Below are 22,200 nucleotides of genomic sequence, written 5' to 3'. Positions count from 1 at the left end.
ATAACTCACTTTAGTTTTAACTAACTCTCTAGAAGGTCTTTGAAGACACATTATTTTTAATTCTGATTTCCCTATTATACGAAATGTTAAACTGCTTTGTCTCATTTGCTACTTAAATGACTTTCTGAATGAGTTTGTGGGTTATGCATGTTGAAAGCCGTCACCTGCATGCAGATCACAAATTTGGAACGCCCACATCTCCTTCTGAGGCTTGGCTTTTTGATGCTAAATAGAGACGATATAATGCTTTATATAAACTGGGGAAGGTCGAGAATAACTATCATTCAGCTTCTATCTCTGACGAGAGAGCGTTGCTTCATGCTTTCGCTGCATTTCCTAGAAAGCTATCTCTTTGACCACAGGCGTTGCTGCTTCATGTAACTGCTGCTGCTCTGTTTCGACTTTGTGATGTCGAGGTGGCGTTTAACTGTACTTACAGCCAAAAAGAAAGGTTTTTGACCATTTGTTGGTTTAATTTAAACAATTAGTTAGCCTGGCACAACTACTGATCATCAAGAATATGCATATTATTTGATATGAAATACCACTTTTTTTAGAACACTTTGAGGTATCAAATAAGCTGTAAATTAAGTGTTGCGTTAGGTACAGTGTCTTTATGTTTATGTTTACCCAACGTCGTTAAAATAGACTAGATGCGCATTAATGGATGAGTTGACTAAGGATGAACAGTCTTGCACGATCCATAAATATATCAGCCAGTATTGTAATTCTTGTCTATCTTGGTCGGGCTATTGATAACCAGAGCAAAGAGGGGTGGAAACGGAGAGGAAGACCGTGCATGTTGCGTCTGGCTTGCGTCACACAGCCTTACATCTGCAGACCTCAAATGTTGCAGCGAGGAGCAGAGCAGAGAACGAGACTAGTGGGGAAAAGTTTGCAAAAGGAGCAGGACTAACCTGGACAGCCCTGTAGGCTGATTTTGTGTGCTTGAGAAGTCCTTTCTGCTCTTTTTGACATTTCGCAAACATTATATTTGACTGTTTGTAGGCATATTTGAGATCGAAAAGGACTGTAACAATCATGGAACTGCTTTGTCTCGAGATGGACACCATTATAAGAGCCCGTCCTGACCCGAATCTTCTATATGATGACAGGGTACTACAGAGCTTGTTGACCATCGAAGAGAGGTTTCTTCCCCAGTGTTCATATTTTAAATGCGTTCAGAAAGATATTCAGCCCTTTATGCGGAGGATGGTGGCAACTTGGATGTTGGAGGTTTGTACATATCCGATCATTTCCGTGCTTACACCGTGTCTTCAAAACGTCTAGCAAAGTGTTTTCTACTTTCGCTATACTGTCATGTAAGCATTGTAGAATGCAAGTAAAGGAGCTTCTTTAATATTTCCGAAATGGCACATCCGATATTGTCGGGCTATTTATTTTATTGCAGTCATAAGCGCTAATTTTGGACCAAGTTCACGATTAGATTTGCAGGGAATGGAGGATATCGACATATGTCAGTGATCATAAGCGCATATTTCTTAAAGCTTTCGGTTCCGTTAACACGGAGGACAGAATCGTGCTTAATGTTATTTATTTATTTTTTGGATAAATATTTCCATGCACACGTATGCACTTCAATGCTCGCCGCTGTGCTACATCTCACCATCGCCATGTTGGTTTTTCTTTCACAACAACTTTATCGCAACAAAATGATCATAACAACTCTTTAAATGTGCATGACTTAATAAATGAGCGTTTCAGGTATATATTCATGATTACATATATTGGGAATTACTTTTCTATATTTTTGTACAATTTTTTGAATATATGGTTGCGGAAGGGGCGAGGGCCCGCACTACTTCTTAACCCATGCTGATCGAAGTCTGTAGTCTTGGAATTAAGTTCGGTTTTTGTCAGAATCTTTCATATTTCTAATCTTTGAACGTTGAAAACGTTAGGGGAGGACCTTAGCTTTATTTTCATGTTTTAAATTGTCAGGTGAATCAAGCAGGAGAATTTATAAAAATTTTTGAAAAAAATAATTCGGTCCGATGGTGACGCACTCATCTAAGACCGCATGCTACTTCGTTCAGAAAATCATGTTTTAATCATATAAAACATCGATTTGATAACTTGTCAATTGTCGGGAATGATGTGAAAAGGATTGGTGAATATTTAGAGGTGTGAATAGTAGACCTAGACAATTTATTTATATTTTTAAATATTTTATGAAAATATGACGAATTAAAAAAACAGATCCCGTACTGTGTGTTGCATGGGTGTTTTTTGGCTCGGGTGATTGTGACTCGAATTCATTTCTTACTGAATGAACCAAAGGAATGTGAGTCTATTGATAAAGATGTTAGAGTCCTTTTTCATCCATTAAATTTATACATTTATAACATCGACAAAGCAGACATTGTACTTTTTTTCTTTAAATCTATCTCTAATGTTACCGTGACGATTTACAACCTGTTATCTATGCAACTGATGGACCATACTACGTAATTCGTTTTCTCGTCGTAATTATTTGATGCATATATAGTCATTGTGAGTTATATAAATTAGACTAATTTTGTTGAGCCACGTGCATCTTTTCCTCTGAACTTATTAAGTTATGCCCTGCCCTTTCCAGGTCTGCGAGGAACAGAAATGCGAGGAAGAAGTTTTTCCACTGGCTATGAACTACTTGGACCGATTTTTAGCGGTGGTACCAACAAGAAAATGCAACTTGCAGTTGCTTGGCGCAGTGTGCATGTTTCTTGCGTCTAAATTGAAAGAGACACGTCCATTAACTGCAGAGAAGCTGTGCATCTACACTGATAACTCAATCAGACCGCAGGAACTGCTGGTAAGCACCGAAAAACTATCTGCATACGGAAACTTACTAACTTATCTGTAGTGACTGCTAGAAAATTGTTAACATACCTTTTTCAAAATTTTCTCAAATATATATTGCTTAGTGTTTATTTGTTTACATTACAGTACATAGCCTACTGGTGTTATGGGTAGGCCTACACTAAATATTTTAAACGCAATTTTTTATACTTTAATTTGTGATGGAATTTTTCATTTGTTTACAAATCAGCGACATAAGAATTAAAAGTGGTCTAAAGCAAAGACTTGGTTCTGTTTGACAAAAAATTCTGCCGACTGATGGATGTTCTCCACAAACATTCAAAGGGTATTAGAGTGCGTTTTCATGCATGACAGGGCTATCACGCCATCTAGTGGCAACTATGCAACCAACAGCTACTTGAGGGATGAGGTCTTGTTCTATCTAATTGGCTAATAATCATTCACACACACACACACACACACACACACACACACACACACACACACACACACACACACACACTATATACATATACATATATACATACATATATATATATATATATATATATATATATATATATATATATATATATGCATAGGTCAACTATAAGAGTAAATTATTATTTTAGAGGAAGTACTGAAGTCAAGGGGAAATACAGTACAGTGTGGCATAAAAAACTTTTGACTGTTACGCCTGCATCTGGTTTTTCCTCAGCTCTTGACACTACTGGCTCATCATTGTCTTTCTGCCGGAAATGGGCAGTTCTTTAATAGATCAGACCAAAGATTTTTTTTTTTTTACTTATGAGTCCTCAGCAATTTGCCTCTGCGGGCAACTTCGTGTTTTTTTTTGTTTGTTTTTGTTTTCTCAGTCTGGCCTAGTGTTATTTCTTTGTTGTTGGAGCTTCTGCTGGTCTGCAGAGTCCAACAGATGCAGGAAGCTGAAGATCAGCTGTCACAGTCACAACTCATCTTTGTCCTCGTTAGCTGGCAAGAATTTCTCGTAAACGAAACCACAGTGACAGCCTTTAGGTATGACTGGAGGGCTCTAAAGGAGGAAGTGGGTTCCTGCATCAAGGCTGTGTTGCAAGAGTGTCACAGTGAGTTTTAGGGCTGGTCTCAGAACACTTGTGAGCTGACACTGGACTGCTGAGTTGATAATTCACAGAAGAAAAAAAAATGTCTTTAAGTTACTTAAAACTGGTCTTTGTGGTCATTTATGGCCTCATAAAAGTTCAACAGTCTGCTTAGAATATGACCAAAGATTGAGTTGGACATTACAAGTACACAGTCATTTGCTGACATCTCATTATAAAGTGTTGATTCTTCAGTAGTTGCCAAAACTGTTTCTCCAGTTAATTAGTTACTTATTTAGTTAATTAAAATTTGTATTTTTTTTAGCATATATGTATTCCTTAAAAAAGCAAAGCAACACACATCAAACTGATCATGCACACTACTTTTTACTGGCCAAACTTTACAGATCATTTGGAACACAAAGGTTCATTTCCATATTAGTATGTAATTGGTTTTCTTTTGGGGAACGCCTCTGCTCATAGTTTACATTCCATCATACCCCTCTTGGTGTACCAGGAGTCAATGGTTTTTATTGAGTTGTGTGGTTGCAAAATGTCATCAGGCTTCATGTTCACATCAGGCACCACCCCTGAGAAGAGAACAGACAAGAACGTGTAGCTGTTTGTACTTTTGTGTGAGTCACTCAGCAGTGAAATCCAGCAAAGAGAGGAAGTGGAGAAATCATTCATCAGCGGATGGCTGCCATTGTATTCTTTCACACGCCTATACTGTATGTCTCAGAAGCTAATGGCAACCATATTGGGCCATCTCATGACTAAAATACATGTGGTTCACTTGTAAGGACAGTCCCATCGAATGCAAGTTTTCCCCAATTAGTCACTTGCTCCCCTGTTACTCACCCCACTTCAAACAGGAAGGGGGAGTGGTTATTTAAAAGGATGCTGTCTTCTTGTTGACTGAAGCCAAATAACTTAGCATCTTATGTTTACATTTATCACTGTAGTTAGGTCAAAGCAAGTTCATGTTATGCATCAAGAGTGCCCCCAAAAGATGAAATAGTGTCATCAGCAGTGTTGGGACAGACACATTCATGATTATTATTGAGTCTTGTTTATTCCATTGAGGTTACAGCTCAATCTAATTACAAGCCTTTTATATGTATAATAAGGCTTCAAATTAATGTTTTTATACATGTTTGTGGTGGCAAATTGGCTAATGACAGGTCCAATATTAACTATGTATACTCGGACCTCTTCTGATTTGACAGATTGCTATAAAACATACTCACAATTACACTTAGCTAGGACGAAAGTTCCAGATGCTGGACTGTCTCTGTGAAGTGATCTGAGTGACCCATTTTTCAACTCAAGTGCTCGTGCATTCAGCCCCGTAGCTTTTAGGATTTCAGCTTGTATCTTTGCATAGCTAAGGCCAAACCATGTCCTGGAGGTCGCAGAGCTTAACTGATGCTAGATTTTGTGCAATCAAAACTGGCTTAAATGTATAACATAAACATTCGGATGAACAACAGCAGAGTTTGAACACATTTATTACCTTATCTCCAGTAAATCTTTTTTTTTAGAACTTTTTTCTGAATGGTGGATAAAGAATATTAGCCCCAGGACACTGTGTCTTCACATGATGATATTTAGATCTTGTCAGTTCCTAGTGGAGTGAAGGAAAACATAGTCAAATGATGCCACTTGAGAGGATGCAATTTATCACTCCAGTTAAATGAATATCAAGATCTAAATACCTCAAGTACTGCTAACAGATTCAGATCACACAAATTATTTAGGCTGATAATTTTGCTTCTTATACAGGAATGGGAGCTGGTTGTCCTGGGCAAATTGAAGTGGAATCTGGCTGCTGTCACTCCCAATGATTTTATTGAGCACATTATGAGGAAACTTCCGCTGCCTGAGGATAAGCTGGACCTGATCCGTAAACATGTGCAAACTTTCATCGCCCTTTGTGCAACAGGTAGTGTATCCAATGTAGATGATTGATGTTTGTAAATATATAAATGACCGCTTTTTTGTGTAGTGCGACACAGAACCTAAAAAATATTCTCTCAACATGCATTTGTTATACTTAAAGTACCTAGTTTTTTTCACAATCTAGAAATTAGGTTAATAAACTGTTTTCATGATTAGTCCGTAAAATGAAAGAAAAAAGAAAGAAAGATAGTGTTTGCCAACTTGTGTATTTGTCTTCCATTCATGTTTTTAAGTATCTGTGATAAAAGATCCACTGCCTAGTTAAGTTGGTGTTGATGTCTTGCAGCATCATTTTAATAAGTGATGTATTGCATAACCCAACTTCTGTGGGTTTAGTATCTATGGCAACTTTATTCAGGTTCTCGTTGCAGGCAAATTATCAGATGCCATCTCATTACATTCATGAGAAACTATGTGGACTGAAATAGCGATGTGTAATGGAGAGAATTTCTCTGGAAGCCTTATGCAGGCATATCAGTGACAAGTCCTGAATGCAGTGACACTTCAAAGGGCAGTTGTATAGTTAAGGACATTCCTGTGTGCTGGTAACATTCCTGCTCTTAGAGGTGGACTACCTTTAGGAAATCAAACATGGAGATGAGAGGAGGGTGAGAAAACGTGAGGAGTGTATTGTTCTAGCTGAGACAAATAGTGAAGCATGTCATGTTTTCATATCTTATCCCCTCTTCTCACGCCTCCCAGATGCTCCAGGGCATGATGACTTTCCCATAATCAGGAGCCTTTGTGGGGCTGGTTCTCCCAGCCAAGCCTGCACCCAACATCACCATAGGCGGTAATGGGATCCAGTGCACCACCCTTGTTCCCTCAGGCTTTTCTCTTCCTCCCTGGGGTTGCTCAGCTCCCCAGGAACCTCAGGAGTGACTCTGACTTTGGGAAAGTGGGATATGAGGGGAGAGGGATTAGTAGGAGGAGCTGGCAGGTCTTTAAACATGGAGCTTTTGATTCTCCTGTTGGTTTGTGCAATAGATATAGATTTATGGAACTGCTCTGACATAAACAGAATCCATGAAAACTGGTTTGAATCACTGGTTAAGAATCTCGTGCTTGACAGGTTGAGCATTGATGATTTGGGCTGTATAACTTGGTTTTTAGATGCTGAAAAATTCAGAAGCTAGTGAAACATACCTCTGTTGTTTTATACACAAACTAGTTACTAGTTTAACAACAGGGATTCAAAGGGCATCCAGAAGATTATAATTGCTGGGCAGATGCCTTGACTGCTGCTTTTCTTTCTTCTGTACAGTTCAGAGAATTCAGCATCCCCTTCATTTCTGAGATATGCATAAATCAAGGCCACTGTATCTGAATGAGAACGAAAGAGAAGAGTGTGGAAAGAAGACAGCTAATTTTTAATGGTTCTTCGCTTTTGATAAAACGGTTCTGTTCAGAGCACTCGGCAAGATTTGGTTAGGCAGAGTGGATCAGTTCAGTATTAATTAATAACATGGAGGGGCCTTTCAGAGGTATGCAAATGAATGGAAGGCTCGGCTGGAGACCACAAGAAAGGAGACAAAAGGAACAACCCTCCATTTTATATGCAGAGGCATGTAAGGGTCAATGCAGAAAGAGCACCCAATAAAACGTTTCTCCAGAGGGCAGTCTGCCGAAGGCCTGCACAGGAACAAGCTCATTAAAAGCAATTATACCCCATTCTTACTATTAAACACCCAGCACCCCCTACTTCTCCATCATAGATTGTCTGTAGATGTATATGAACATACTTGAGAAACACTATGATTATGATTAGATAATCTAGCCACTTTTCAGATGTTTACTTATCAGAGAAATCCCTTAGGAAAAATAGATAACTAGAGACTGGTGGAGAGTTCAGCAGGGCTGAAAATTAAATCTACCAATTCATGTCATTTCTCATCAAGAGGCTCTGTTTCCTCCCACACCGGCCTGACTGCTGTTGCTCAAGACTGCACTGGGGCAAGACTGAAACAAGTTGTTACAGGATTTTAACAGTCAAAGAGGGTTCCTGTTTTTAATTAATCTGTTTTAATATGGTTTGACAGGGCAGACCAATACGCTGCTTTTGATGATACCATTTTCCAAAAATGGCAATAGATGGTTAATGTAATACAATTCTATGAAGTAATGTTATACAGACATTCAATTATTTAAAGCCTCAAAATGAGACATGACATAACTAGTTATTAAAAATCCTTTTAAATTCTAAGTTGTAGGTTTAACAAATAGTATAAAAATAGCTAATTAGCATTTATTTGAATATTGGTGTTACAGGTTTACTCTGTTATTCCGTGATTTTAGGATCTTAATTTACATGCTTTACCTGACTTTCCATTTGACTGAGTGTTAAACTGTGATGCCAAATTCATATTTATGTTTGATCTTTGTCAGTCAGGTCAAACATGGCTGCGTGAAACAAGACTTTCTGTTAATGCAAACCTATGAATCTGCATGGAAGTCTGGCACTTTATTTATTGCCCCCCAAATCATCTGCCTCTTTGGCTGTTTCTCAACTTTCCGGACGCTTAATTAATTTACAAGTAAATGCATATACAGCACATTGCACCCACCAAGGAGCTTGCTGTGTTGGCACAGGTCTGGGGATGCAGTGTGGCGAGGGCAGGAGAATGGTCCATTGAAGGGGGTGAGAGGCTGGTATACCAGGCCAGCCAGCCGCCGCTTACTAGGAGCCTTCCATCACAGGCGTCCCCACTCAGCTACATACACTGTTTATCCTCTGCATGAATATCAATGAAGGCGTGTAGAATACAGCCATTCTTCCCTTACCACTCTCACAAACCAGAGCGTTCAGCTCTGCCGCTAGCACGCGCATACTCTTGTTCCCTCAACAAACTTGTCTTGTCTAGAGTGTGAAAAATCAGATTGCAGCCCACTCAGCGCACACAAGCTGTGTGTGGGCACCCAATTTCCACTGTATGTTTTTTTTTCTCCCTGCTGCAAAAGACCCAAAGAGTTGCAGTGCAGTTTGTTTTGTATTCTTCTGCTTGACCAGAACTATTAATACATTTTTCTCTGGCCCCGAATCAACTGCAAAAGGGAAGAGTTTATAATAAGTTCATTTATTTGTCAACACTGAGCAGCACTGAGTTTGAATGTTAAGAAGGCAATGAAGGCATGCTCGTCATATAAAAAACCCCACACCTCTTATATTTTTTTCCAAAAAAAAAAAAAAAAAAAAAATCACCCTTAGAGCCATCACACAGTTTGCTTTGCAACTGAATATGGCAATATGGTAATGAAAGGACTGCCAGGGAGTGTGGAACCATGAGCCCAGAGGTGGCCCTGCATCAGAGGAATGGCATGGGGGGAATGAGGTGGGTAGCAGGGTCTTTTCTGCTGCCAAAACCTTACGAAGGCCTGGACACTGACTAAAGAATGATGCTTAGTGCCCCCCTCAACCACCCCTGCTGTATAAAACCCTACAACACACTCCCCCAACACCCATCTTTTGTGCTGGCTGTCGGGTTGAATTGGAATCCACAGAGAGGGCTTGATGTTGCATCTTTCAATTGGATGAGATGAGGTGATGATTTCATACAATTTCAAATACTTTCTTGCTCACTAGACCCAGGTCCATCAGTGCCCACACTCAATTAATATGCTAAAAGATAGCAGCAACTCTGATACAAATCCAGAGCTGTTGTAACAACAAAGCTAGAGCATGTGTGCCATTCAACCTTAAGGGTATGTGCCTGAATAAAAAAGTGTTGGAAAAACAGTCTGAAAAAGCAAGAGGGGGAGCCGCAAAAAAAGAAAAAAGACAGAAATCAATGAGGCAGGGGGCAGAACGCCTAAGCTGTTCGTTTCTTTCTCTTTTCCTTTCTTTCTCCCCCTCTTGCAGTCAGTCGTCTTTTTGGGCTTCAGGCCCGTTCACAAGCTGTCTTATTTGCATTATGAATGACAGTGAGAAAGCTAACAAGGTTATTGGTCTTTGAGATGTACGCCTGTGACCACACGTGGAAAAAGGACCTACAGCAGTGAGCACTGGCAGGGGGACTGTGGCTCTTTATTCCATCCTTTCCGAAGGCTATAGGTTTTTTTTTCTGGGAGCACACGATTTACTTAAGAGCTGGAAGAAAAGGGGCCGATCTGCAAAGGGTGACTGGAGTAGAGGGGTAGGGGTGGGTGTGCTTTTCAGATTCTTTTCAAGCCAAGTGAACTCTCATTATCCTGGGCTGTAGTCATTAGCAAAGGACTCTGCACAGACCTAATGGAAAGGGCTTTATTTATTAGTATTTCAGATTTTTTATTTTTGTATCCATTTCATAATATTTGATATAACTATTCAAAATACTGTAGAAAAGTCTGATAAAGTACATGTTTATGAACTCGGAGCGAGACAGATCTTAATGCCTGGTTTGCTCTTTCCTCAGATTTCACTTTCGCCATGTATCCTCCATCCATGATTGCAACGGGCAGCATGGCAGCGGCTATCTGTGGCCTGCAGCTTAACAGCACTAACTGTTCACTGTGGGGAGAAAACCTAACAGAATTACTCGCCAAGATCACAAACACAGAAGTTGTGAGTATTGGTGTTTTGACAATTAATTTTACTAATGAAACTTTTAATAAATCATTATGATACAAGGTTTTTCCCTGCAGGCATACTGTATATGATACACAGGTCACCTCATAGTGTGTATATATTTGAAAGTGGAAGCACTCTGTAATTTAAAACAGAGACCCTGATAAAAGGATTCTTCATTTTTATTTGCTGATAGGATGGGATAGCAACACTATTGGTAATCTGAGTGTTGCTGTGCCTGTATGACTGTGAGAGCAGGCTGTGCATTTCCTTTATTTACTCAATGGGCTTGAGTCCAACTCCAATTCAATTTCGCATTCAGCCACTGAATTACTGGAAGTGAAATGGGATTGACCCTGACTGAGAGACTGCAAGGAAAGAATCTGCAGGGCTAGAGGAATGTGTCAGGGATACTATGGCTTTATGCATATGACTTGCATCCAAATTCATACATACTTTCACACAAGGGAACACCTTATGATCATTTACTTTTGTTTAGGTCCTTTAGTTTCTCTTTGGTGGGAAAAATAAAAGCCAAAGAGAAGAGAAAATTAGGATTAAGGGTATAACCCAGTAAACACATTTAATTCCTGCCCTGACCTGAAGAGGTCAAGCCTCCCCAAGAGACCCTAGAGTGCACTGATGCTGGTAGAATGCCTGCTCCCCCAGCATGTGGTGTGTGAAGTCGTGCACCATAGCAGAGGAAAAACAAATAGTCCTCCACAGAAGTAAAGGTGCTCAGTGTCTGAGGAGTGTGAGGTCCAGGGCAGAAGGAATGAACTGCCTGGTCCATGAACAACTCATCACGTTGCTGGATGCCAACAAGCTATACCTTTTGAAAACATGCAGGTGTGATGTACACGCACTACCCTGTTCACCCTGAGCTATACCTTAAAGAAAACATAAAGGGATAGTTCACACAGCATGAACATTTTGTCATCCTTTACTCTTTTATGACTTTCTTTCTACCGTGAAACATGAAAGAAGAAATTCTGAGAACAGTTTTTTTCGTCCATACCATGGAAGTCAGTGGTAATCAAAATTGCTTGGTTACCATCATTCTTTAAAATATCTTCTATTGTGCTCCACAAAAGAAAGTCAGGTATGTTTGGAATGACATGAGGGTCAGTAAGTTAATGATGATTATGATGCAAACATACCGCAGTTCCAAAACTAAAAATTCAGTGAACAATTCAATGGGAGCAGAGGGCTGTGGTGCAATCAAACATGGTTCAGACCCAGGAACTGAATAAATGAAGTGTAAAAGCACCCTTAGATTAAATTGGTCACTGAATTTGTTTGGGACAAATAATTCACTTTACCAATCAGAATTGTGTTTGCATTGCTCTGAGAAAATCTTAGAGGTCCTATCTAAATGGAATTGGTTGACCATTTGGTAAATCAGAGATATGAAAATCAGAGAGATATCTATATCAGGAGTAAAGTAGAAAAACCTAGTCTTCAATAAACAAGACTTTGTCTATTTAACTTTACCTTAGTGTATGAGGACCTTACAGATTGAGGCAGAGGTTGGGAGGTGAGCGGTCAGACAGTATGAAGGAAAGTCAACCTAATGCCAAAGATACTGCCAGCCTACCCACCAGGAACCTTGCTGACATTTGTGGTGTCCAGTGCCTGTAGTTTCCAGTAGACATATGATAGGGGCAGCCAGCATCTTCCAGTTGCCCTTGGAATGTGTGTATAGCCTAAGACACACCTGGTGAAGCATACTCTGTGTAGCAGTAAGGTACACACATGTATGCCAAACCAGGAAGGCTAAAAAATTGGCTTGAAGTTTCCACAAATACTCTAAGGTCCCTCTAAGAAAGAAGCAAAAGGCAATAAATATTCACCTGGCACTGGGTTTTTACAGTAAAGTTTGTTACTGTAGCTCAAGTAAATACAGTAAATGATGCTCATTGGGCTGTTGTTTTCAGTTTCTTTAAATGAGGCCTTGAATTATTTATTTTGAGGCATGAATTTGTGTGCTTGTGCACCTCTAGAATACTTTTAATATAGCTTTACAAGGTAAAGCTCTGCGTATGGAGAAAATATTCAGGAAGAGAGAATGCACAGTGAAAATTTTTTGAGATACAGCAGTTTCTAAAAGTAGGTGAAATGTTAGAAACTTTGGGTCTGGCATGCTGAGAATGCTCCTTTGCCTAAAGTCATAATGTCATGAGGACTCTGTTATTTGCAACCGAAATGTTATTTGGAACCGAAAAGTTGCAAATTATTTAGAGAAGAACTTCAAGGCTATTTTGGTACACAGGATCATGTGGTAGGCCCCCTGGCCTCTTGCATTAGGCCTCTGGGACATCTTAATCCCTTTCATTTCTCAATGCTGTGATGGCCGTGCTCTGAACCCAGCAATCCTTGCTTTCACTTCCCAATAAAAAAACACACATTTTCTGTGGCTACTTTAAGTCTCTTCTTTAGGCTTCATTTGTCCAAGATGGCACACACTGAGTGACATTACACTCTGCTGGTTCTCCATTAGAGCTGCATTTTCCTTTTGGTTTTGATCCATTTTTATTAACTTGTTTGACTAACAAACTTAGCCATGTTCTGGTGGGATAGAGTGTGTTCTTGATCAGGGCGGGGTTGGATTAGGCAGGGACCACCTACTCTATCTTGAAGCTCACCAGTGCCACCCTTCTCTAGATCTAATAATTGAGAAGCAATTCTAGAGCAAGTCCTGGTTTTACCAGTAGTCACACATTGAAGCTATTAGAGTTGCCTGAATTAAGCCTTTGGGGCTTGGCATGAGCTTGGCTGTGCAGCTATAAAGAGCAGCACACAGGGAAATGTCTTTTAAGAACTCAGGCATGGCATTCTTGTGGTAAGACACATGCAGTTTCTTTACATGTTTTATGCTTTAGTTAATTTTCTAGAAGGAATAAATTTTCATCATGACTAATAATGGCTTATTGTGGGGGGAAACAGGAGACCTCTAGAAGGATGGTGCCCATTGTCATCCATGATAACACACCAAAGAAAACATCCACTGAGTTACACTAGGCTCATCCTCAAAAAAAAAAAAAAGATTAAATGCTTTCTTTCAATCACTTCCAACACCTCAGATGTTTTTCTTGTGTGATACACTACTTCTACAGGCATGAAGCACATGGCCCAGGAGCCATGCATAACATAAGTGCCCATCAGCTTTCAATTAGCAGTAAATGTCAAAGGAATGCAGCCTCTCCACAAGCAACACATTCTCCATGGGCCCTACCCATTGGCCATTCTTAAACTTCCCACAGACGCCTGGTGTGCCTCAGACATACCCACTAAACAGGAGGGAGAGCTTTGATCACCCTGCATCCATTTACTTTCACTAGAGGGCATTATTGCTCATTTTGGTGACTGTGTGAAAGCCATTTTAAATATGTCAAGTGCTCTTTGGAGCCACCCACAGGGTTGCATTGGGTATACTCATATATTATCTTTTTTTTGCTCCTAGCTCTACAGAGCAGGAAGAACCCTCTGATGGGCTCAAGTGAGATCCCCTTAGGTCATTACATGCTGTTGCGAAAATGAAAGGATATGAAAATCGTAAACGAAACACTGTCTTGTTTTATCCACAGGACATGGATGTAATTAACACAGCAAACTGTGGTACACCTATTGTTTTTGTTTTTTAACTGTTCACAGTGCAACAGTGCATCTTCATTTGTTTATTGGAAAGTGTGTGTGTGTGTGTATATATATATATGTGTATGTGTGTGTGTGTGTGTGTGTGTGTGTGTGTCTATAATTATTATATATAACAATTGTGTATAATTATTATTATATATAATTTCTGTGGTTTGACTGTAAAACTACTGATGAAGTGATTCTGGATTAGTACAGACATCGCAGCTATGTAAGTGACCTGTTTGTATAACGCCTTTTGTCTAATGCATTGCAGGATGTGTTAAAGGAATGCCAGGAGCAGATTGAGAGAGTGTTGATGAATAACCTGAGGGAGGGCCGCCGGCAACAGCAGAAACAGCAGCAGCAGGAACAGGGTGGCCCGCGCAGCAAAGCACTTGATGACCAAGACCAGTCCAGCACCCCAACCGATGTACGAGACATCAACTTGTGAGCTTGCTGCAGGAACGCTGTGATCAGTCTTCAAGAGGAAAAAAAAAACAACAAAAAACAAAAATGACAAAAAAACCAACCACCCCAACGAAAAGTGCTTGCTAGTCATTGTAGAGTTTTATCTTCATTTTCCAGTAAAAATTGCTCCCATAAATGAAAAAAAATAAAAAAATCTAAGCTATTTTAGATACAAAAATAGATATTTTTAAAATGATTTGATACTGATGCAAAAAGCTCTACGGTGCCTCAGACTCTTAGAAGGGAAGCATGTAGTGTTTTGCAAACTCTTTTGATTGTGTAAACATAATATGATATTTAATGCAAAAGTGATAGTGTAAAGGGCTTTTCAAAATAGAGAGTCTACTGTATCAGACTGGCTTGAAAGGGTACAAAAAGTGGGGCTATGTTTTTTTTCCTGTTTTGTTGTGATTTTTTTTGGGAGGGGTGGGGGGGGGTCATTTTGGAATGCCTGAACTTGAACACACAATGAGGTGCCATGAGTATGAATGGACGCACCCATTCACTTGGCTATGTGTACTAAGTGCATTAGGACCAGAAAGAGGGATTAAAAAAGGCGTGGTGAGACACAAGTCTTATGTTAAGCACGCAGGGCTCTTTTGCAAGGGCAACAGGGGCTTATATCACGAGAATAGACTATTAATATCATTTTATTATGATTATTATTATTATTCCTGTTAAACAAGCAAGTTATTGTCTCTCGATGCTAAAGTTACAGACACTTCAAATAAGCTTTTGTCAAGCTGATTGTGTGCAAGCATTTATGTGTGGTGTATGTTGGCTCATGTGCAAGCGTGTACAAGTTACTCTATATCAAGCACTCTTGTGTGAGTCATGTGGACTTTGTTTAATCATCTATCTGCAAGTGTTAGTCATAGAGACTGGTTCAGCGGTGGGCACAAGGTCAAAGGACTGGACAGGGGATAGTACATGATTCCACAATGCTTCGATGGCCTCCTGTATCAGTGCCTTATATTAAATGCTTTTTTTTACTGGCCTGGAAACTGCTTGAGGGCTAAGCCCAACCCAGTGCACAGAACAAGAGGAGGCAAGAACAGGGAGCAGACAGAGACAACTATGTTCCCTTGTATCTTCTAAAGGCAAGAAGAGTTGTTTTTAAAATATGTGTGTAAGGTTGCCTTTCATGGCAGTCTCCCACTAAATACAGTTGTATTGTATACAGACAGTTTATTACGTTATTACGTATTTTGTTGTGAGTGTGTTGAAGGAGCCTTAGGCTGATATATGGTTGGTCCCATCAGGGACCGAAAAATGAGTTGTGGAGTTGTTTGCAAGCAAATGTGTGCAAATTCTGTTAGCAGTAAAGGAATGTGTTGGCAAGAATGATCGAGGACGATGACGATGAAGCTTGGTTGGTTTGAGGTTTGAAGCATGCTGCTGAGATGAGGATGCTGATATGTGATTTGTTATATGCTTATATGTAGATATGGAGAAGCAGGAAAGGAGGCCAAAGGAGAACCAACAGCTATGGTTTCCATACATCACCTGATATTTAAGATCTTTAATCTATTTGTCTGTTTATCTGTTTGTCCTTTAGTTTTATGTCTCATGTTTTAATTACAGACCAGTATCTAAACCAGTTTCATTGATACCGCTAGCGCATAACTGGGGAAGGTTACTCCATCAATTTCAGTTCAGAGAGCATATTTGCCATTAATGGTTAAGGTTAAGGAGCCATTTTTAATGTTTTTAATTTAATTTTATTTTTTTTTCTCTCTCTTTTTTTTTTTTGGGCTGGTTTCCCATGTTTAGATCATGGCATGTTCAGTTCATTATAGCGTTAAAGCATTGGAAACCAATGTATGACAACAACAACAACAAAATAATAATATTAATGCAAATGAAAGAAAAAAATAAATAAATAAAGACCAAAAAACAAACAAGACGACAGAAAACAGATTGAAATGTAAGGAAAAATCATTTGTTGATTTGCACGCTCCAAGGGCAGTTTTCAATTTGAAAAGACTTGTGCAACTGCAACATTGCAGCAAAAAAATGTATATAGTGCCTTGAGTCTGATGAAGACTTTCACCCTGTTTTGCTGAGCTTAAGCATAATATCCACTACCCAGCCATCCAAACTGTGCTGCTTCCAAAGGTTGAACTGGCATGGGGTTTGAAAACATCCACAAGTCATTCACAGTGGCTAAAAACAGGGTGCATCAGCAGCACAAAACGGCTTTCATATGCTGAAATCTCACAGCTTACCTTGAAAAGGGGCCGTCGAGCTTAGGTTTGTGTCCATCGATGTATGCATGTGTGTTCGTGTGCATGTCTTTCTGTGGGTTGAGATGTTTTTGTGTACTCATGCATTTCCTTTCTCCAGAAACAGTTCTTAGTGATGCTTGAGTCTCACAAGCCACATTTCCTCCATCCTCACACCAAAACCCCCTGTCAATCTTATTGTATTAAGTTAGTCGGTCCTATTATTTTCCCAGCTCTGCTCTGAAAATGAATTACAGTACTGTTAACAGATTGTATGGGTGGCTAGGTGGTTTGACTTTGAATATGAACCGAAGTTACGTTCCTTAAGGGGTATGATACTGTATTCCAAAGTGATGAGAGATGGAAATAGTGTGAAGACGTCAATCAAGTGTCAATATTTTTGAGTTATTGTTTTTTTTCCGCTGCTAAAAAGCTATGATTTTTTTTGTTTCATCTTATACACAAAAATAACATTACATAGTTGTGATGTCACATCAGTGTGCTGCTATTTTATAAACAATTGTATTATAATTATTTTACTGCTTACAGAATACTTTGAGAATACAGAAGTAGAGGGTAAAAGAAGAACATGAAACGAGTATTCAACTGGAAATGCTCTTTGTACAGTGTGCTCTTATTAAGGCGTGTTTCTTTACCTTTTAATCTCTTTTTTCCTCCTCTTCTTTCTCTGTCACATTCTGTAAGTGTGGTATCTCTATACCTCAGGTTTACTGGACATAAAAGACTTTCCCATTACCTCACACAACAGTTTTTTCGGGAACCTGGAACGGACCGCACAAATAAGAGGTTATGATATTTCTGCTGTCTGATTTAGTAAATACAGCGGAATTGAATTTAGATGAATAGCAAGGCTCCCACCTGGACTTCAGAAATAGTGGACGGAGGAGGTTATGAACACTTGACAATGTCTTATGTACACGGCCCATTTCAGTGTTTATAAACCTGTAAATATCAAATAAGCATTTGAGAAAAGCCCTCCTCCCTCCACTATAACCATATCATGTACCTCAGTTATGTCTGTTGCACAACTTCTGTTCAATAAATCTGCTTTAAAGAGTGTGGTGCTATGTTGGTCTTATGTTATCGTTCCCTTTTACTGGCGAAGTTATTGCTGAAAATAACAGTGGGAATCTATCCGGCATATAATAACCTGGTAAAGAATGACTGTAAAGATAATGTTGATAATCAGACACAGGCCAGATGGAAAAATGACACATTTTAAACTAAAAATAAAGTAGAGGTTGAACTTTTCTGTTCAACAATGTTTCCTTCTAGAATTATCCTCTGAATAATTACAACTAAGTCAGAAATCGTCACAGCTGATTTTGAGGAAATGAATTATGAGGTAAAGTCATTAGTGCTTGGCAACTCTGTGGATATTCTTTGGATTTATGTTGAACTCAAGTAATTTGTCAGTGTGAGAGAGAGGACGAAGTTAAAAGAGAGGACATGCTGTATGCTAAGGTCAATAAACTTACCATGAAAGAAGTATTCAGTCTCCTGTTCTCTTTATTTCAGTAGGTCATTAATGAAAAATGATGTAGCTCGACGTCTTATAATGTTTTATAACTGAGGAACAGTTGATGAGCGATTAAAAATATAACATTTAAAATAAAATACCTATTTGTCGAGACAAAATAAAACCGCTAAATGACAGACTCTGACAAAACTCGTGCAATTTCAAAGCCCGCCACGCGCCACTGGCGCCAGTGAGTGACTGCAAACCTCTACGTCACTGTGAGCTATGATACGACTGATTCGTGAACGAATTGTTCTTTTGAGTCGGATCTTTTCAAGGAATCGGTTGAGCGAGTGCGGTGCGGGTTAAGATGGCATACAGCAAGAGCTACTGGGCATCAATATAGCATTATTTTTCTCACACAACAATAATTACTATTTTTGCATTATTGTAAGAGGTAGGTTAAGGGTTTGTGGTAGGTGTAGACGTTAATAAAACATCTAATAGGTAGAAAATTCTATTAATTGTTAGCTTCCGGTTTTTGCTGTATTCCTTCCAGCGCACAACCGGTCTGAACAATCTGTTCACGAACCGGATACAGATTGTTAAAGACACTGGACATATGTGTGACATGACAGCTTTATCAGTAAACTTACTAAACAGAGATGGTTTCCACAAATAGTATTTTATGTAAAAAAAAAAAAAATACAACTATTTTGACGGCGTAGTGGTGTAAATAGGTTTTGACATAAAAAAAGAATTGCTGTACTGTTTGAACCGTTCAAAAGAACCGATTTGTGGAATTGAATCGGACCTACGAGCCATGCGTACTAAACTTCCGGCTAATCAAGTAGCCTACGGGGATAAACGCTGTCAGTGCTTTCACACCAAAGGAGCACGTATAGGCGCCTATTTTGTGAAAACACAAGGTGACAGCTTGTGAATGACTCCGGGCTCAGTGGATGAACATCTTATAACCTCAAGACGCTGTTCACTGCACCATTATAGCTGCACCAATGCTGGCTTTTGGTTTAACGATAGTCCGACAGTAAGTTGCCTTATTTGTTTTGTTCACTTAATGAATGAGATTTTTTTAAATTCATAGCTATTCTACATTTCCAACTGGTAATCACTGCATTATTGATTCAGTAATGGTAAATAAAATGATCCGAGAGAATAGTTTTAATGGTACTTTGCTGAAGTAGTTATAAATAAATCACTATTGGCACATCATGGCATTATACTGTAGATCGGTAATAATACATGAGGGTTGTCGGATATTTAGTAGAGTGAGAATTTACTTTAAAGTGTACTTAGTTCCTCATATCATATTGCTCCTGTCCGTTGTACCTTATGCTTAAAGGTCAGTACGAATCCCTCTTTCAGTGAAAGGTCAGAGGCAAAACTTAATGTAACCTGTGGTCTACTCGCTTAAACAAAAAATAATAATAAAATAAAAAATAAGTTCTATGAATAGGTTTTATATATATATATATATATATATATATATATATATATATATATATATATACACAGCCTACTACCATAAATAAATCCGTTAAGTTAGGACAACCCTAACTGATTAACTTAATTAACTTAATGTGTGCTGGTTAGTAATGTTATTTTTATTGATTACTCTTGCTGTTTTCGTTTACCAGTGGTGAGACGCAGTGCAACAAAGATGGACTTTTACAAGGTAAGTTTTTTTTAGGGAGAAACACATTATCTGTTATCCCTAACTATCAGTATCCCGTCCGTTCTTTCATTAACCTATTAATTATTAGAAGCATTAATTATTGGCCTATTTACTGTATCTCAGCAAATGCTCTACTAACCACAAACTATATCTGTTAATTATTTTTTATTTATTTTTATTTTTTTTGCTTTTAGGTCAGAAAATAGACTCCCCGCTTTCTGAAATTGGGATACGGCAGTCTGAGGCTGCTGGTCAGTACCTCAGGGATGTAAAATTCACAAATGTGTTTGTCAGTAACATGAAACGTGCCAAGCAGGTAAGCAGAAACATACTAGCAGGAATCTAGTAGAAACATACAAGCTGGTCACAGGTAGAGGGAGATGTTTCTCCACAAATTTGACAAAGTAACTTAAATCAAATTCTGGTTTCCTTGGATGAGATTCAGTAAGCATTAAAGAGAGTACTTTTGAGTATTAATAAGTATATTTAATGTGATAAAGAAATTACCAGTAATACTCATCATATGTTTGCATCAGACAATTTCTGTTCAGTTGCAATATGGAATTATTGCAAATGATATATAAGGTTGCACATGCCCTTCTTGTAACAAATATCAATTTCTTTGTGTTTATTTGTTGACACTTATTATTTGAATAATCACGAATAACTAAAATCACATACATCACTTAAAAATATAATAAACAACAGAACCTGTCACGATATAGAACTAGTAGCAGATCCATCACTTAAAGAGAGAGTAAGTACAGACTACTGCTTGATAAAATAAGAAAAATGTCTGCTCAAAGTCTGTCCATTCAAAGCAACGTTTCATATGCATCTCAAACCAGTTTCTTTTCTCCAGAGTTTTGGTATAGCTGAGGGAGGTCGAGTTATAGAAATGAAAAATATGGCTAAAGCAGCCGGGCAGCCTTTACCAGAGTTCACTCCACCAGAGGGAGAGACCATGGAGCAGGTAAAATCACTGTCTTTTTTTTTTGTCCAAAATAATTAATGGTCAGTATAACGGGTTTGTTGTGAAAGAAACAAGCACTTGCTGCATCCGAAATCTGAAAAATGCTGCCTCCGCATACAGAGGTAGGAACGCAACAAGGTCCAAATCCAATGATTGTGTGATTTGTGTCACATCCTTTCTACCAAGATGCCTTCATCTGATCGATTTTTGAAGGCAGCATAGATGTATTCTTCACTGTCTAAAATATCCCACTATCCTGTGGGTTCTATTTCATGACAGTTGGTAGTATTGTTTTGTCTCAGTACTAAAATTGATTTGTGTTTCCTGGCTGAATTTGACGTTAATGCTATTTAAAAACAGCATGTTACATATTTTTACAGTATATAGAAAGTCTTTTTTGTTTTCAGGTAAAGGTGCGAATCAAGGATTTTCTCGAGGTTATGTTCCAGCGAATAGCTAGTGACCATCAAGACAAAATACAAGATGGTGAAACATCCATACCAGATGAGACCGATAGGGCTCTTGCAGGACTTCCAGATGATGGAGTCTTGAATGTGCCTGTCCATGCCTTGGTGGTGGGCCACGGGGCTTACATGAGCATAGCGATGAGGTATTTCTTCGAGGACGTCAAGTGCCCCATGCCCCGTGGTTTAGATGCTGCTCAACAGTATTCCATCTGCCCGAACACCGGAATGTGCCGATTTATTATCACTTTGAAATGTAGTAATGCAGATCTTGCGCTTTCAGACTTGAAATGTGTGTTCATCAACAGAAGAGATCACATCAAGTCTTAGGTTAAGAGCAACAGTTTAAAAAATGAAATGGTAAAATGTAAAAAAGCAACAAAATGTTTACTTGTGTTATGCAAAAAGTCATTCAAGCACTTTACCCCAATTTCTCATACAGAATTTAGTTATGAATTTAACTTATGAATCCTATATTATATAATTTTTATATGTGTGATTACTACTTAGACACTGGCAGTATTAAATATTGACTCTTAAAAGTGTTTAATATGCTGTAAGGGCGTGTTTGTGGTAGTTATTGATTTAATTTAAATGCTATAAAAGTATACATTTTAGCTTAATAAATATGTCATCCATGTGCTGTTTTTTTTCTCTTTGGAATCACTGCAGTTTCTATAATATTAAGCATGTTTTCTTACTAATGTAACAATTTTCAAAGTGATTTAGGTGAACTTTTGTTTTCATCTTTAAATCATGACTAATAACCTGTCCTAAATTATTACTGAATTTAAAACTTACATGCAAGAACAAGATTTTTATATATGCAAATGTGCCTCATATTTCATAACAGTTGCAGAGTGTCCTGACATGTA

The 22,200-nt window shown here is 38.6% G+C and overlaps 2 protein-coding genes and 1 long non-coding RNA gene across 4 annotated transcripts; 2 read left to right on the top strand and 1 right to left on the bottom strand.

Moving 5' to 3' along the window:
- Positions 1-458: 458 nt before the first annotated feature.
- On the top strand, positions 459-17,790 carry ccnd2a (cyclin D2, a). Its single transcript, XM_042715338.1, has 5 exons — positions 459-1,236; positions 2,600-2,815; positions 5,667-5,826; positions 10,232-10,380; positions 14,294-17,790. The coding sequence occupies exons 1-5, from the start codon at positions 1,042-1,044 to the stop codon at positions 14,468-14,470; spliced, it is 897 nt and encodes a 298-aa protein (XP_042571272.1). The 5' UTR covers positions 459-1,041; the 3' UTR covers positions 14,471-17,790.
- LOC122135578 lies at positions 4,250-17,493 on the bottom strand. 2 transcript variants are annotated; one of them, XR_006153605.1, is made up of 4 exons: positions 17,369-17,493; positions 14,345-14,497; positions 5,398-5,508; positions 4,250-4,471 (listed from the first exon to the last, which is right to left on the bottom strand). It is a non-coding gene; the product is annotated as an uncharacterized LOC122135578 (long non-coding RNA). The 2 variants fall into 2 exon arrangements; XR_006153604.1 differs by lacking the exon at positions 5,398-5,508.
- Positions 17,791-18,543: 753 nt separating the features above from the next.
- Positions 18,544-21,968, top strand: tigara (TP53 induced glycolysis regulatory phosphatase a). Its single transcript, XM_042715339.1, has 6 exons — positions 18,544-19,240; positions 19,851-19,888; positions 20,083-20,228; positions 20,592-20,645; positions 20,751-20,861; positions 21,269-21,968. Exons 1-6 carry the CDS (start codon positions 19,209-19,211, stop codon positions 21,653-21,655), a joined length of 768 nt encoding a protein of 255 aa, XP_042571273.1. The 5' UTR covers positions 18,544-19,208; the 3' UTR covers positions 21,656-21,968.
- The last annotated feature ends 232 nt before the right edge of the window (positions 21,969-22,200 follow it).

Source organism: Cyprinus carpio, chromosome A25 (genome assembly GCF_018340385.1).
Source record: "Cyprinus carpio isolate SPL01 chromosome A25, ASM1834038v1, whole genome shotgun sequence".
Lineage (NCBI taxonomy): Eukaryota > Metazoa > Chordata > Actinopteri > Cypriniformes > Cyprinidae > Cyprinus > Cyprinus carpio.
The sequence above is the reverse complement of the archived record's forward strand: the minus strand, read 5'-3'. Positions and strand labels throughout refer to the sequence as shown.

Bases quoted from the DNA above. Each gene is read 5' to 3' on its own strand.
- ccnd2a (XM_042715338.1), top strand. From the start codon at position 1,042: ATGGAACTGCTTTGTCTCGAGATGGACACCATTATAAGAGCCCGTCCT. The intron at 2,816-5,666 runs GTAAGCACCGAA...CTTCTTATACAG, and splicing joins TCAGACCGCAGGAACTGCTG to GAATGGGAGCTGGTTGTCCT. The intron at 5,827-10,231 runs GTAGTGTATCCA...CTCTTTCCTCAG, and splicing joins CATCGCCCTTTGTGCAACAG to ATTTCACTTTCGCCATGTAT.
- tigara (XM_042715339.1), top strand. From the start codon at position 19,209: ATGCTGGCTTTTGGTTTAACGATAGTCCGACA. The intron at 19,241-19,850 runs GTAAGTTGCCTT...TTCGTTTACCAG, and splicing joins GGTTTAACGATAGTCCGACA to TGGTGAGACGCAGTGCAACA. The intron at 20,646-20,750 runs GTAAGTACAGAC...TCTTTTCTCCAG, and splicing joins ATCCATCACTTAAAGAGAGA to AGTTTTGGTATAGCTGAGGG.